Raw genomic sequence first — 17039 nt, forward strand, 5'->3', positions numbered from 1 at the left:
CTAGAGAACAGAAATGCACCAAGGTAACCCAGAAGTACTACACACAGGTAACTGGCCACAACCAAACAATTGGATTGGGTTTTAAACTAGCACAGAATTGTGTCCATGACAGAAAACATTTGATTGATAGGCATAGGTCCAAGGAATCAAGAACGTTATAAGTGATCATACGAGTCAGATTATCATCTTGGGCTAGCTGTCTACTGCTGATGTCATCTTCTTCTCATCCCAGCATAGTGCAGTTTCCTTTGTTTGAGCATTGTTTTAAGGTGAGTTTGAGGTCAGCAGGCCTCTCCATAGACCAGTCCAGCTTAGGGGCCTTTGGAAGTGGGAGTTAACCCAAGAGTCAATTTCCTTTCAATTTCCCTGGGCATTTCAGGTACTAGTTAAGAGTATCTGATAGAAAGGTTGGAGGGAGTTCCTTAAATTATGTCTTCTTCCAGTCTTGATTGCAGGCCATGTGTGAGGCATCTGATCTTCATCCATAGACAGATTACTGAGATAAGCTTCAGAAACGACCCTAGAGTGTCCTTTAATAATTCAATTAAATTTTACATTAATGTACCCTTCCTTGGCAAACACCCTCTTCCAACAACACAAGAGAAGACTCTACACATGGACATCACCAGATGGTCAACACAGAAATCAGATTGATTATATTCTTTGCAACCAAAGATGGAGAAGCTGTATACAGTTAGCAAAAACAAGACCAGGAGCTGACTGTGGCTCAGATCATGAACTCCTTATTGCGAAATTCAGACTTAAATTGAAGAAAGTAGGGGAAACCACTAGACCATTCAGATATGACCTCAATCAAATCCCTTATGATTATACAGTGGAAGTGAGAAATAGATTTAAGGGACTAGATCTGATTGATAGAGTGCCTGATGAACTCTGGACGGAGGTTCGTGACATTGTACAGGAGACAGGGACCAAGACCATCCCCATGGAAAAGAAATGGAAAAGAGCGAAATGGCTGTCTGAGGAGGCCTTACAAATAGCTGTGAAAAGAAGAGAGGCGAAAAGCAAAGGAGAAAAGGAAAGATATAAGCACCTGAATGCAGAGTTCCAAAGAAGAGCAAGGAGAGATAAGAAAGACTTCCTCAGTGATCAATGCAAAGAAATAGAGGAAAACAACAGAATGGGAAAAACAAGAGACCTCTTCAAGAAAATTAGAGATTCCAAGGGAACATTTCATGCAAAGATGGGCTCGATAAAGGACAGAAATGGTATGGACCTAACAGAAGCAGAAGATATTAAGAAGAGGTGGCAGGAATACACAGAAGAACTGTACGGAAAAGATCTTCACGACCAAGATAGTCACGATAACGTGATCATTGACCTAGAGCCAGACATCTTGGAATGTGAAGTCAAGTGGGCCTTAGAAAGCATCACTACGAACAAAGCTAGTGGAGGTGATGGAATTCCAGTTGAGCTATTTCAAGTCTTGAAAGATGATGCTGTGAAAGTGTTGCACTCAATATGCCAGCAGATATGGAAAACTCAGCAGTGGCCACAGGACTGGAAGAGGTCAGTCTTCATTCCAGTCCCAAAGAAAGGCAATGCCAAAGAATGCTCAAACTACCGCACAATTGCACTCATCTCACACGCTAGTAAAGTCATGCTCAAAATTCTCCAAGCCAGGCTTCAGCAGTATGTAAACCGTGAACTCCCAGATGTTCAAGCAGGTTTTGGAAAAGGCAGAGGCACCAGAGATCAAATTGTCAACATCCGCTGGATCATGGAGAAAGCAAGAGAGTTTCAGAAAAACATCTATTTCTGCTTCATTGACTATGCCAAAGCCTTTGACTGTGTGGATCACAATAAACTGTGGAACATTCTGAAAGAGATGGGAATCCCAGACCACCTGACCTGCCTCTTGAGAAACCTGTATGCAGGTCAGGAAGCAACAGTTAGAACTGGACATGGAACAACAGACTGGTTCCAAATAGGAAAAGGTGTACGTCAAGGTTGTATATTGTCACCTTACTTATTTAACTTGTATGCAGAGTACATCATGAGGAACGCTGGGCTGGAAGAAGCACAACCTGGAATCAAGATTGCTGGGAGAAATATCAATAACCTCAGATATGCAGATGACACTACCCTTATGGCAGAAAGTGAAGAGGAACTCAAAAGCCTCTTGATGAAAGTGAAAGAGGAGAGTGAAAAGGTTGGCTTGAAGCTCAACATTCAGAAAACAAAGATCATGGCATCTGGTCCCATCACTTCATGGGAAATAGATGGAAAAACAGTGGAAACAGTGTCAGACTTTATATTTTGGGGCTCCAAAATCACTGCGGATGCTGATTGCAGCCATGAAATTAAAAGACGCTTGCTCCTTGGAAGGAAAGTTATGACCAACCTAGATAGTATATTAAAAAGCAGAGACATTACTTTGCCAACCAAGGTCCGTCTAGTCAAGGCAATGGTTTTTCCTGTGGTCATGTATGGATGTGAGAGTTGGACTGTGAAGAAAGCTGATCGCCGAAGAATCGATGCTTTTGAACTGTGGTGTTGGAGAAGACTCTTGAGAGTCCCTTATACTGCAAGGAGATTCAACCAGTCCATTCTAAAGGAGATCAATCCGGGATGTTCATTGGAGGGACTGATGCTAAAGCTGAAGCTGCAATACTTTGGCCACCTCATGCGACGAGTTGACTCACTGGAAAAGACTCTGATGCTGGGAAAGGTTGGGGGCGGGAGGAGAAGGGGACGACCGAGAAGGAGATGGCTGGATGGCATCACCGACTCTGTGGACATGAGTTTGAGTGTACTCCGGGAGTTGGTAATGGACAGGGAGGCCTGGCGTGCTGTGATTCATGGGGTCGCGGAGAGTCGGACACGACTGAGCGACTGAACCGAACTGAACTGAACTGAACCCTTCCTTGGTGGCTCAGATGGTAAGGGATTTAGTGCTTTTCTAGACATGAGGAGAAGCAAGGATTTATATCATAAAATCTGTTCCTAAAAACATCCAACTATTTAAAGACCTGTCCCACCAGACTCCCTGGAGCACAGAGTGCCTCATTCCACCCTGAACTCCCTCAGGGATTGTTGAAGGTCAACAGCTATAGCAGCATGGGGTTCAATCTCCGTAGAGGCAAATGGGCAAATGCCTTCATTGTCCAGTTGTTGGCAGTGCTCTTGGTAAGTGCCAATGTGTAGTTGATAGCACCCAGTTGAAGGCAATCAGCAATAGAATGAACTGAAGTGTTTCTCACTGGCACTCATTTTCCTAACATCCCCAAACTGTTACTGAAGTATAGCTCAAACACTTCAATTCTAAGATATTCTGAATATGTGTAGATGCATAACTGAACCACCGCTGTATTCCTGAAACCAATATGTCATCATATGAATAAATCAATTAGTGTTGTTCAGTTGCCCAGTCTTGTGTGACTCTGTGACCCCAAGGACTGCAGCACGCCAGGCCTCGCTGTCCCTCACCATCTCCCAGAGTTTGCCCAAGTGCACGTTCATTGCATCAGTGAAGCCATCCAGCCATCTCATCCTCTGATGCCCTCTTCTCCTGACCTCGATCCTTCCCAGCATCAGGGACATTTGCAATGAGCTGTCTGTTCCCATCAGATGACCACAATACTGGAGCTTCCACTTTAGCATCAGTCCTTCCAGTGAATATTCAGGTTTGATCTCCCTTAAGATTGGTTTGATCTCCTTGCTGTCCAAGGAACTTTCAGGAGTCTTCTCCAGCACCACAGTTCAAAGGCATCAATTCTTTGGTATTCTGCCTTCTTAATGGTTCAGCTATTCCAATCAAGTTAAACTATTTATATTTTAAAAAAAGAGCCCAGGTACGAATTGCCACTTTTCTCTCTCTCTCTGCCACCAAGACTGTGGAAGTTTCTGCCCAAAGGGACCCTCCACCTCACCCATGTTGGATATATAGTATAAGCAGAAATAAATATGTATTTTTTTCAGGTTAAAAAAAAACTAATATGTTCTATATTTGCAACATTCAACTTAAGGGAAAGAGCAGACTCAGTGGTGGAAATGTGTCCCAACCTGAGGCATACTTAGCTCTTTATTGCGTCTTTTCAATGTACACACCCCTAAACACAAACCCAGGACCTGCACAAAGAAGATGAGAGACTTTTTAAAATGGAAAGACAACTGCATGATAAGGAAAATTAAACACAACATCACATGTTTAGTGACATGTCATCCTGCCCAAATCATCAGTTAAATGTAAATATTAATCCAAATTAATTTCTGGATTGCTATCGAGAATTCTTGTAAAAGTGAATCACTTCCTGCCTGTCATCATTTCCGTACACACAAGTCTGTCTTGGATTTTTAATTTTTCAGGATGAGATATCTACCTTAACAATTCACCAGAGAACAGTACATTGTCACCAGTTTAAGGTGGATCCAGGGGATTTTAATCAAAGTGCTTATCGAAGTCTTCATTATAAAACAACTTAAATAGGAGAGACCCCAGTGGGATATCCTCTGAAACATTCTTTGAAAACAAGTATATTTTTAATAAAGTCTGATTTTTTTTTCAATTTGTTCATATTTTTTAATTTAAAAAATTTTTAATTGGAGAATAATCACTTCACAGGATTGTGTTGGTTTCTGCCATACATTAACATGAATTCATTCAGATTTCAAGCAACTTTTGTTTTCTACATCGTGCTGAGTAGAATGATTTAAAAAAAAAGTTTGTTGCATATGCATGGGCGTGCATATTCAAATTACAGAAAGACACACATCACTATGGATTGTTATCTGATTACTGTGTGATTATTATTACCAGTATGCCTATGTGATTATGGCCAATGTTATATAAAGGACTTTTATACTATAATTAAATGAGCCTCTATACTTCCCTTAGCTGAGGTTCAAGTCTTGAGAACACTGAATCACTACCCAAGAGTTATCTGTGCCCAATTCCAAAACAGTCCTCTGAGGAGTTAGCTGTCCTTCCAGGGAAGAGGGATGGTGGGATGGGCCAACCCTAGAATCTCGGGCCTACAGTGCGTGCGTGCATGGTAAATCGATTCAGTCAGTCCGACACTGTGCAACCCTATGAACTGAAGCGTGCCAGGCTCCTCTGTCCATGAGATTCTCCAGGTAAGAATACTTGAGTGGGTTGCATGCCCTCATCCAGATCATCTTCCTGGCCTGGGGATCGAACCCACATCTCCTGTGTCTCCTGCATTGACAGATTCATCACCTCTGTACCATCTGGGAAGCCCAGTTGTTACCGCAGACCTTCATCAAAATCTCATTACCAATAGGTGAATGAACTTAATGAATTAATGAGAGCAGAAGGAAAGCGCTCAAGGTCTCACCTAATATTCCTTTGCTGGTCCCTGCCATTGTGAGCTGCACCATGTACATTAACCCAGATGTGGAATGAAGCCATGACACTGTGGTTCCCATCAGCCTGTGAAGAAAACAAAGGTCACCCCAAGGAAAGTGATTACGGATAGAACAGACCAAGGTTTAAGAATAATATAGGTAATGAAAATTAAATACAGGGAGGATGCCCAAAACTTCAGCATCTCTGCACTGGTCCAAAATTGAATCTTGAAGACAAGAGTTTTGGGTGAAGTAGCAAAGAAGAGCTTTATTGCTTTGCCAGGCAGAGGAGGACACGTGGCCTTTTGCCTCTCAAAACTTGTGTGGCCCAACCTGGGAGGATTTAGTGAGGAGTTTTATAGCAATGGTTCAAGGGCAGGGTTTTTTTTTTTTTAATATATTTATTTTAATTGGAGGCTAATTACTTTACATTATTGGATTGGTTTGCCATACATTGACATGAATCTGCCCGGGTTTTGATAGGGATTAGGGTGTGTGCAGGACCTTCACTCCTTTAATCTGACCTCAGGTGGTTCCCTAAACTTGCTGAGTTTCTCTGGTTTCTTCAGTCTGGCCTTAAGTAGTCTTCTCTGGAATGAAGAATGCTAACATCTTCCCTTGGTTAGGGGTTTCAGTTTTGTAGAAGAGCTCAAAGACACTGTTATGTGCACCCCTTGAGGTGGAACCAGGACCCTGCTCCAAGGCTGCACTACTGTTTCTTGGCTGCTCCTCCTTTGTCTCTGCATCCCCTCCGTTCCCGATTAGAAACGATTTGAATCTGCCCTTCACGCTCAGGGAAGGTCATAGAAGCTGTGGTTCATTTCCTACAAACCAGACATGGGGGACAGAGATGCTTCCATGCCCAGGAGCTCCCCAGTGTCTCACTTGGTTTCAAGATGACTGGGGTGAGATGAAAAAATACGGTATAAACTTTTAGGCCTATATTAATTTGCTAGGGCTAGTTCATTGGAAGGACTGATGCTAAAGCTGAAACTCCAATACTTTGGCCACCTCATGCGAAGAGTTGACTCATTGGAGAAGACTCTGATGCTGGGAGGGACTGGGGGCAGGAGGAGAAGGGGACGACAGAGAACGAGATGACTGAATGGCATCACTGACTCGATGGACATGAGGTTGAGTGAAATCCAGGAGTTGGTGATGGACAGGGAGGCCTGGCGTGCTGCGATTCATGGGGTCGCAAAGAGTCAGCCTTTGTGACTCTTCAGTTCAGTCGACTGAACTGAACTGAACATAACAAAATAGCACATTCTGGGGCCTGAAACAATAGACATTCATTTCCTCACAGTTCAGGACTGGAACCCCAAGATCAGGGTGTTGCAGGGTTGGTTCTGAGGCCTCTCTCCTGGGGTTATAATGGTCTCTCGTCTGGGCTTGCATCCCTGACGTCTCTTCCCCTTGAACACAAATCATACCAATGAGGATTCTACTCTTATGACTTCATTTAACCTTAAAAGGCCCTGTCTCCAAATATAATCATGTTGGGAGCTGGGCTTCAACATATGGATAGGGGAGGGGATGGGAACCAAGTGGCTCTTAACAGGGCTACAGAGAATTAAGAAGTAGCCACGGGATTCACTTGATTCGTAGGAACAATGTTTTCCAATCTACAGTTCTTTCCTTTTTTTTTTTTCGGTCTGGTTTACAAGACTAGATATCTAGAGAAATGATGGAAAAATACATCTTCCTGTCATCAAGGCATTCGTTAGGTGTATTATAACTGTCTGAAAAGATGAAGGACTGTTGGCTAAGTGCTGGTGGGGTGACTTATAACAGCCTAAGCAGGAGTACTGAACAAGGGACCCTCTTTGATTCAGCACACTCACCAAAACCAGAGCTCCCAGCTGGCCCTGGAGTACATATTTTATCAGGGACTTGAATGAAGACATACGATGGTAAACACAGAAGCCTTAAAGTTTTGTGTGTCTCAAGTGCTAAACAGTAAGAGATGGAGGATTACCCTAATATGCTGACTTTGGCTGCACTGACAAAGGTGTGGGGTACTAGCTAATGAAGCAAGGGTGCCCCTGCACCTTAAGGAAACCAGCTGGAGAACTCTATGTAGATCTGGTCAGTGTGCCCAGACAGCCAGTCACACACCAGAGCACTTCGCCTGCGGTGGTGGGATTTGGGAATGGCACCATGTGAGGAAAGTGGAGAAAGCAAGCAATTCTCCACATCTGAAGAGCTGATCTGGGTGGACTGTTTTTACCTCTCCTGATAAGATCAGGGAGAAGGAGAAAGAACTACATATTTGCAATTGGGAGGCCTGGAACCAAGACAAGGATTCCCCACATTTAATCACTTGCAAATTGCGTTAAACAAATGACACTGCTGGTTCCACATTTTCTCACCAATAAATGGGACAATACAACCAGCAGCACTGTTTTACGATTTTACACGTCAAACTGAAAACAGTGATCAACCCCTGGGGAGGAAATTGGGATCAAAAATAGTCTAAGGGGGAGCTTGTGTCTAATGTCAACACCTGGCATTTTTACAAAGAAAATGTATTTATATGTTACTTGTATAATTAAACACGTATTTAAAATCCAGGCAGTGAATGAAGAATGTTTTTGATCAGATGAAACCAAGTAATATCTATGAAATTGCCTGTTATTACTTTAAGGCAGAATGTCGGAGAGTTTATGATGCTGACCTAGCACTGTGATTCCTGTGGACAGCCATGACAAATCAAAATCTGTGATTGCACGTATATGTGCATATACCCACAATCAGTATGGACTATGTTCATCTACACAACACACGACAAAGATACTCTAAAGAAATACACAGACATTGCACCCTGTTTCCATAGACAAATGGTGACAATGATTCTTTAATAAAGGTATGTTGGCTGCATGAATAATTCAACTATATGAGTTTAAAAAAGTCTATAATATTTCTGTACACATCTCATTAATATAGGATTATGTATTAAATCTCTAGGTGTTAGATGGTGTTTGTTCTTTTTTTATTGACACGTAACTGATCTTTAACATAATGTCAATTTCAGATTCAGGACATAGTGATTTGATATTTCTACACATTACAAAATGATCAGCACAATACGTCTAGTTACCATCTGTCACCACACAAAGACATTACAACATTGTCACCTATATTCCCCATGCTATACATTTCACCCCCAAGACTCTTTTATTTTTTAACTGAAAGTTTGTACCTTTTAATCTCCCTCAACAATTTCACTCTTCCCTTCTACCCTATGGCAACTACCTACTTATTCTCTGATCTGTAATTGTGTTTCTTGTTTTGTTATGTCTGTTCTTCTGTTTTGTTTTTAGGACTCCAAACATAAGTAAAATCATGGGATGTTTGTGTTTTTCTGTATGACTTATTTCCCTGAGCCTAATACCCTCTGGGTCCATCCCTGTTGTTGCAAATGGCATGATTTCATTTTTTAATGATTGAGTAATGTTCCATTCTCTCTATATACTACTCATCCATTCATATATCAATGGACTCACAGACTGCTTCCATATCTTGGCTGTTGTAGATAACTCTGCAGTGAATAAGGGTGCATATATCTTTTTGAAATAGTTTTTTGTTTCCTTTGGAAAAATATACAGATGTGGAATCCCTGGATTATATGTTGTTGTTTTTGTTGTTGTTCAGTCACTAATCCACGTCCAACTCTTTGCGACACCATGAACTGCAGCATGCCAGGCTTGCCTGTCCTTTACTATCTTCCCGAGTTTGTTCAAACTCTTGTCCTTTGAATCAGTGATGCCACCCAAACATCTCATCGTCTGTTGCTCTTTCTCCTCTTGCCCTCAGAGTTTCCCAACATCATGACCTTTTCCAATGAGGTGGATCATCACATTAGGTAGAGCTTCAGCATCAGTCCTTCCAATGAATATTAAAGGCTGATATCCTATGGATTGATTGGAATGATCTCCTTGAGGTCCAAGGGGCTCTCAAGAGTCTTCTCAAGCACGACAGTTTGAAAGCATCAGTTCTTCAGTGCTCAGCCTTCTTCATGGTCCAACTCTCACATCCATACATTACTACTGAAAAAACCATAGCTTTGACTATATGGACATTTGTCAACAAAGTGATGTCTCTGCATTTTAATGCACTGTCTAGATTATACGGTAGTTCTATGCTTGGGTTTTGAGGAATCTCCATGCTGTTTTCCACAGTGGCCCCATGAATTTCCATTCCCACCAACAGTGCACAAGTGTTCCCTCTTCTCTGTATCTTTGCCAACATGCTATATGTTGTCTTTTTGATAAATCCATTTTGACAGGTGTAAGGTGACATTTCTTTGTAACTTTTTGATATAGTGATGTTGACCATCTTTTCATATGCCTTTTGTCCATCTATATGTCTTCTTTGGCAAAATGTCTATTCAGGTTCTCTGTCCACTTTTTACTTGGGTTGTTTGCTTTCTGATCTGAAATTGTAGAAGTGTTTTGTATTTTTTCGATGTCAATCCCTTATCAGATACAGTATGTGGGCATATCTTCACCCAGTCAATAGTTGGGCTTTTCATGTTGCTTATAGTTTTCTTTACTGTGTAAAGCTCACTGTGGTTTCAGGTCTTTTATCACAATCTTTAATCCAATTTGAGTTTATTTTTCTACTTAGTGTGAGAAAGTTTTAGTTATCTTCTTATAGATGTAACTGTCCAATTTTGTCAACATTGTTCATTGAAGTGGGAATCTTTACCCATTTGTATGTTCTTCCCTCCTCTGTCATAATAAATTGATCATATAAGGGTGGATTTGCTTCTGGGCTCTTTATTCTGTTCCACTGATCTACATCTCTGTGTTTGTTCCAGGACCATGCTGTTTTGATTACTGTAGCTTTACAGTATAATTTGAAATCAGTGAATGTGATATCTCCAGCTTTGTTCTTCTTTCTCAAGATTGCTTGGAGTCTCCTATTTTGGTCCACTGTAATATAGACACCTCTGTATGGCCACAAATAAAGTACAGCATAGAAGTTCAAATTCTAGAGTTTAAATAACTACCCTAAACCTTAGTGTTTTTGTAAATTGGGCAGCTTACTAACTTTCCATGTCTAAGTTTTCTTATCACCAACTGGGCAGATTAATAGCTCCCTCTTTGCTAAAAAAAATAAATGGGATTATACATGATGTACATAATACACAATGTTCCTGATACACAATAACTCTTCAATAAATGCTACTTCTTTAAAAAAAAAATAAGGATACAGGGAGAAATTTCCTAGCAAAAGCGGCCTACTTCTAAAAATAATGCATAGCTCAAATTAACATTACATCACAAGGAATTAGAAAAAGAATAATAAATAAACTCCAAGATTAGTAGAAAGAGGGAAATAAGAAAGATCAGAACAGAAATAAAATAGAGACTAAGAATACAATAAAAAGATCACTGGAATTAAGAGCTGGTTTTTTGAAAGGATAAACAAAATCGACAAATCTTTAGTTCAGTTCAGTTCAGTTCAGTCGCTCAGTCGTGTCTGACTCTTTGCGAAGCCATGAACCACAGCACGCCAGGCCTCCCTGTCCATCACCAACTCACGGAGTTCACTCAAACTCAGGTCCATCGAGTCGGTGATGCCATCCAGCCATCTCATTCTCTGTCGTCCCCGTCTCCTCCCACCCCCAATCCTTCCTAGCATCAGACTCTTTTCCAGTGAGTCAACTCGTCGCATGAGGTGCCCAGTTAGACTCATTTAAAAAGGACTGTGCAGTAGACAAAATCGGGAATTAAAAAGCAATGTAATACCTCATGCCACTGAAATACAAAGGGTCATGAAACTTTCATGATTGATTAATATGTCTACAAATTTGACAACCTAGAAAAACTAAATAAATTCCTAGAAACATACATTTTACCAATATTAAATCATAAAGAAACAGAAAACCTAAACAGACTCATTAATACTAATGAAACTGAATCAGTAATCTAAAAACAAAAGTTATGAACTAGGAAACTTTACCTGGTGAACTCTATCAAATTTTCACAAAAGAATTAATACCAATCTTCTTAAACTTATTAAAAAACAGAAAAAGGATAAACAAAATAAAAAATGAAAGAGGAGAAATTATAACTGATATCATAGAACTTAAAAATCATAGATTATACCACAAACCGTTATGTGTAAACAAATTGAACAGTGAGAAGAAATGAATCAGTTTCTAGAAACATGATCATCCAACACTGAATCAGGAAGAAATAGAGAATCTGAGCAGACTGATCACTAGTAGTAGGGTATAATTGAAACAGTAAACAAAACAATCCCAGCAAATAAAAGTCCTGGACTGACAGCTTCAAAGGAGAATTCAACCAAACAATGTTCACTGTACCATACAAGGCAAATTGTAATGTAAACTGATGAAGTCACTATGGAAAACAATATGGAGATTCCTCAAAAAAATTGAAATAGAACTACCATTTTATTCAGCAATTTCATTTCTGGGCATTTATCTGAAGAAAATGAAAACACTATTTAAAAAAATATATATGCACTGCTATGTTCATTGTAGCTGATATTTACAGTATTATTTACAGTAGCTGATATATGCAAGCAACCTAAGTTCCCACCAATAGATGACTGGAGAAAGATATGGTATGTGAGTGTGTCTGTGTGCGCGCGCATGTGTATGTGCATATTACTCAGTAATAAAAAAATGAAATCTTGCCATTTGCGATAACCTGGTGGACCAGAGGGATGCAAAGTGACAAAAGTCAGAGAAAGATAAATATTTTATTGGATTATTTACATGAGGAATCCAAAAACAAAACTATAGACAAATATAACAAAACAGAAACACATTTGTATATACAAAGAACAAAGAAGTGATTGCCAGAAGAGGTTCAAAGAAGAGAAATGGTGAGGGTACAAATTTCTGGTTGGATAATAAATGTCATACAGATGGACATTTATTCTGGTTGGAGTCACAGGTATGAAACTGTACAATGTGGGGAATATAGTCAATAATTAGGTAATACCTCTGTATTACTGATTGTAATGAACTTAACATTGGGATCATTTTGAAATGTCTAGATATATCGAATCACTGTTTTGTAAAAGAGGAACTAATATAGTGTTCAGGGCAGTTATACTTCAAAAACAAACAAAATCTCATAGAAAAAGAGAACAGATTTGAACTTGCCAGAGGTGGGGAGTACGTGGAGGGAGAAATTAGACAAAGGCAGTCAAAAGGTGCAAATTTTCAGTTTCAAGATAAATACAAACTCTGGATGTAATGTCCAATATGGCAACTATACTGAACACTACTTCCCTGGTGGCTCAGATGGTAAAGAACCTACCCACAATGCAGGAGACCTGGGTTCGATCCCGGGGTTGGAAAGATCCCCAAGAGAAGGGAAAGGCTATCCACTCCAGTATTCTTGCTTGGAGAATTCAAGAGACAGAGGAGCCTGGAGAGTTAAATCTATGGGGTCTCAGAGTCGGACATGACCTAGCGCCTGAGCACACACAGCACATGACCTGACTGAGAGCCTCCCCAGAAACCCAAGAAGCCTGTGTCTCTCTACCTTCTTCCTCAATCCTACACCAAGTGGCTAGGTCTCCCACTAAGAAGCTTGTCCTTGAAAGGGGTATGACTACCTACTTTCCCAGCTTCCAGTCATCCTACCTCCATGTGCTGATTGGGATTCTCCCCTTTGGGACACTGATGGGCCCTTGAATATCCTCAACTACTGTGAGGTACCAAGAACAAAGAGTGTGGCTGAAAAAGACCCACAAAATTTGTGAAACAATCAAGAACCCAGGCTGAGCTGATTGGTGAGTCTCACCTTCAATGTGAAACTACTCTGTCAAGACTGGGAGAGGTGGCTATCTTATCTAATGTGCAAAACCAAGAGAGAGAGTGAGGGAAATTAAATAAACAGAGGACAACGTTCCAAGAGAAAAAAAGTAAATAAAGATCAGAAACAGTCCATATTCATATGAAGAGAAGTGATTTACCTGATACAGAGTTTGAAATAATTGTTTAAAAGATGTTCACCAAGATCAGGAGAACAATATGTGAACAAAGCAGGAATTTCAATGAAGAGATAGAAAAAAAGAAATTATTTTTAAGTACCAAACAGAAGCCACAAATGTGAAGGATACAGCAACTGGACTGAAAAATTCAATAGAGGGATTCAACAGTAGACTAGTGGAAGAAAGAATCAATAAACTTGAGGGCAAAACTGTGGGATTTACCTCATCAGAGAAAAAGAAAAAAGAATAAAAATAGTGAAGTTAAGGACACTAAATTAAGGGACAGCATCAAGTGGACCTACGATATGAATTATAAGGGAGAAAGGAAAAGAGGCACACAAGGGGCAGAAAGTTAATTCAAAGAAACAATACTCAGCAAATCTGTCATTCAGAATTGAAGGAGACATTGAATTTTCCAGACAAGCAAATGTCCATCACCATTAGATCAGTCTACTAGGAAATGTTAAAAAGAGTTCTACAAGCTGAAATGAAAAGATGCTAATTAGGAAAAGGAAAATATATCAAAGTATAAAACTCCCTGGGACAGATAAATACACAGTTAAAATCAGAAAACTCTAGTGTTGAAATGGTGGTGAGTAAAGCATTTATATACCACATATAACTCACATATCACTTATAAAATCAGTATGAAGGTCAAAACATTAAAAAATCCAACTAACGAAACCTGCAAGATGGACTAAAGGAGCCATGCATGAAGAGTTAGATGAAAATATGATACTCAAAAGAGACACGCAATAAATAGCTGGAAATTATTTTTCGAAAGGAAACTAATATAAATCCTAGAATTGAAAACTATACTTATTAAAATGAAAAATGGGATCAACAGCACACTTGAGATGGTAGCAGAAAGAATCCATAAACTTGAAGATGAATTCAGGAAATCAAAGTAAAAAACAAAGAGAAAAGATGTTGAGGGAAAACGATCTATGGCATCCATTCAGCACACCATCAGATGTGGAAGGAAAAAGACTCTCAGAAAGAAGGGAGAGAAAGGGGAGGAAATAAAATTACTTATAGACAGAATGGCTGAATATTTATAAAATTTTGATGAAAAACACTCTCCAGATTCAGAGTTCACCTCTAGAAAAATGAAAGGAAACAGATGCACTCTGAGACACATTTTGGTCAAACTGTGGAAAAACAAAGGAAAAGTCTTGAAAGTAGCTGGAGAAAAAATGTTCTCCATACATGCTGCTGCTGCTGCTGCTAAGTCACTTCAGTCGTGTCCGACTCTGTGCGACCCCATGGACAGCAGCCCACCAGGCTCCTCTGTCCAAGGGATTCTCTAGGCAAGAATACTGGACTGGGTTGCCGTTTCCTTCTCCTCTCCATATATGAGGAGACCACAGTAAGATTAATCACTGACTTCCAGTCAGAAACGGCAGAGGGAAGGCTGTGAGATGCCATATTAAAAGATCTGAAAGAAAAAACTGTCACCCAAGGATTCCATGTCTATTAAATCTATGCTTCAGAAAAGATGGAAAAATAAAAATATTCCCAGATAAACAAGAGTCTGGGAGAATTGACTGCTAGCAGTCCCACTTATAACAAATACTGAAAGATAACGTTTGAACTGGAAAAAAAACCAAAAAACAAACAAAAAAAAAGGCTTTGTTCCTAGATTTGAAACTACTGGACTGATTTGTTTAAAGGATGTATGTGTATCTGTACAGAGTGCTCCAAAACTTTTTGTTCAGTGTGTTGAGTTCAGAAAACAAGGATGCTGGAAAATTATGAAAAACTTACTCTGAAGGTTTATTTCAATTTGCTTTATATCTCATAGCCTTGTAAACTTCAAATAATTTTTAACTAATTTTTAGTTCCTGGTATAGTAAACATTAACTGAAATTTTAAAAAAATATCATAAAAGTAAAAATACCTATGATTAACCAAAGTCACAGGGAGAACTCCAGATTTTTTAAAGTATTGATGGGACTCAAGCAATGTTATCAAAGGAACCTGGAATTCTCTGAGTTCTAGGTGGAAAGAAGCAACACTGGACTAATGTCTCTAAGAGGATAAGAAGGTAGGATGGGAAGGCTCAGAGGAAGGGAGATGAATGAAGCTGGGGGGCTGGACGGTTAGGGAGGGGCTATAGTCCAGCCTCCTCCTCTGCTAATCCCTCTTACCCTCAAGGGCCCTTTGTGAACAGACCACATCTCTTATGATGTGAGCCTAGTACTTTAGTCCCCAAGTGCACACCCTGTGCTCAGTTGCCTGAGGGCAGCAGTATGATTCAGATGAAGGAGAATCCTCTCTTTTCTCTGAAAAGCACTGATACTTGGATGAACTCCAGCTCCCCTTTCGGGGCGATCGATACCATCCTCGCCTTCCTGTGTGGACTGGGGCTCTTTTACCTGATCCTTCCCTACCTGGAGAAAAACCCATCCTTTCCTCCCCCTAGGAAACATGGAGACATCAGAAAGGTAAGGAACCCTTGGTCCAGACTCACAAGCATATAAAATATTTTTTATTATCTACTTTTAATATCTACTTTTCTGAATCACCCAGAGATTCCTGAGGTGGGAAAGAACAGAACATCTATTTTCAAGGAAGAATAGAACATCGTGCCTCTAGCGACAAACCACGCTGGGCAGGACATAGAGTGAACACTAGGATTTCTACCCAAAGATCTCAGATCAGTTGTCCAGGGGTCGTAGGGGCTCCAGGGCATGTCCCAAACACAGTGACCAGGGGTTGAGGATTGGATACTTAGTTCAATCTCAGGCAGAGGACAGGACTCTAAGCACTAGTTCAGCAGCTGTGAACAGTGTCTCAGGGCTGCTCTTCTGGCAGTATTGAAGCTCCAAGAGCCTCAGAGCAGGGACGGGGGGTGGGGCTGGCATTAAGAAGCAGAGATCTACCTGACGAAGCTAAGATTCACCCATAGTCTGAGAATGTGTGTGTTTCTTGAGCACAAGAACAGTGACGAAAGAAGCACAGAGTGCATCTCACATTGAAAATCATCTTTTGTTCTTCAAAGAAGGAAAACAGAAAATATTTTATCCACTTGAAAAATGAGTGAAAGGAAAGAAAAATCACAGACCTGTCAGTGAAATGTAGATAGTCATATTATATGTGGACACTAGTGCCTGCTGCTTCTCTAGGGAGAGGAGACTGAGATTTGGGTCTTAAGCCGTCATTTCTTCTCTCTCTCTCTCAGCATCGAAAGGAACGAAGGGGAAGCAGCAGCAAGCGAAATAGAGCTTCTAAAGGTGAGTTCTGACTTCCAGACATGAGTGCCCCAAGTGTTAGTCCCCACCTCTCTCTCCATGAGGCCCAGTTCCACAGACTCTGAGGGCGGCCAGTGGCAGGACTTCTCCCTTGAGAAACAGAACCCCCAGGGAGGCTTCTGGGAAGGAGAGCAGGATCCAGATACGCCCCAGATTCCATGTGTAGAATGTAGCTGTGAGAGGCCTGGAAAAGGCTCTGTACCAAATGGGCCTGAGGGCTGCACTGGATTGGGAAGTGAGCCCTCCAGGACACGTAGGACACATGGTTTAACTTTGCTCAGATTCAACTGCAAAGTGATGCCTGCCCATTTCACCTACAGGCAGGTTGTGAGGGCAGCAAGGAGTAAAGGATATGGAAAAACTTTTAAGTGGTAAACCCTTTCAGGCGCTTCACCATCACTGTCAGGGATTATGTGGTGTTGGACACTGGTGCTTGGGCTCCAATCTCCCAATGGTGTCCCCTTAACGAGACAG

At 40.7% G+C, this 17039-nt stretch overlaps 2 protein-coding genes across 24 annotated transcripts in view; one reads left to right on the top strand and one right to left on the bottom strand.

Annotated features, from left to right (window-relative positions):
- The window catches only part of LOC148777270 (spermatogenesis-associated protein 31E1-like), a 172470-nt gene that overhangs the window by 149137 nt on the left and 6294 nt on the right, over positions 1-17039 (top strand). For 10 of the 11 annotated variants that reach the window (XM_088837841.1, XM_088837842.1, XM_088837839.1 and 7 more), the window contains one exon: positions 16496-16547. Coding sequence is in view for 1 of the 11 variants with exons in the window: in XM_088837844.1 (XP_088693970.1) it covers positions 15564-15758; positions 16496-16547 (247 nt within the window). In the remaining 10 variants the exon portion in view is untranslated. Of the gene's footprint in view, positions 1-15195; positions 15759-16495; positions 16548-17039 lie in introns of those variants that run through there. The other variant, XM_088837844.1, reaches the window with a different exon arrangement.
- The window catches only part of LOC129557506 (spermatogenesis-associated protein 31E1-like), a 171878-nt gene that overhangs the window by 109633 nt on the left and 45206 nt on the right, over positions 1-17039 (bottom strand). For 7 of the 13 annotated variants that reach the window (XM_088837858.1, XM_088837849.1, XM_088837856.1 and 4 more), the window contains one exon: positions 5319-5413. The exons of the other annotated variants lie outside the window; for them this stretch is intronic. The gene's annotated coding sequence lies outside the window, so the exon portion shown is untranslated. The remainder of the gene's footprint in view (positions 1-5318; positions 5414-17039) is intronic. 13 annotated transcript variants of the gene reach the window in all.

Source organism: Moschus berezovskii, chromosome 7 (assembly GCF_049115385.1).
Source record: "Moschus berezovskii isolate FMDL1 chromosome 7, NW_MosBer_1.0, whole genome shotgun sequence".
NCBI classification, from domain to species: Eukaryota; Metazoa; Chordata; class Mammalia; order Artiodactyla; family Moschidae; genus Moschus; species Moschus berezovskii.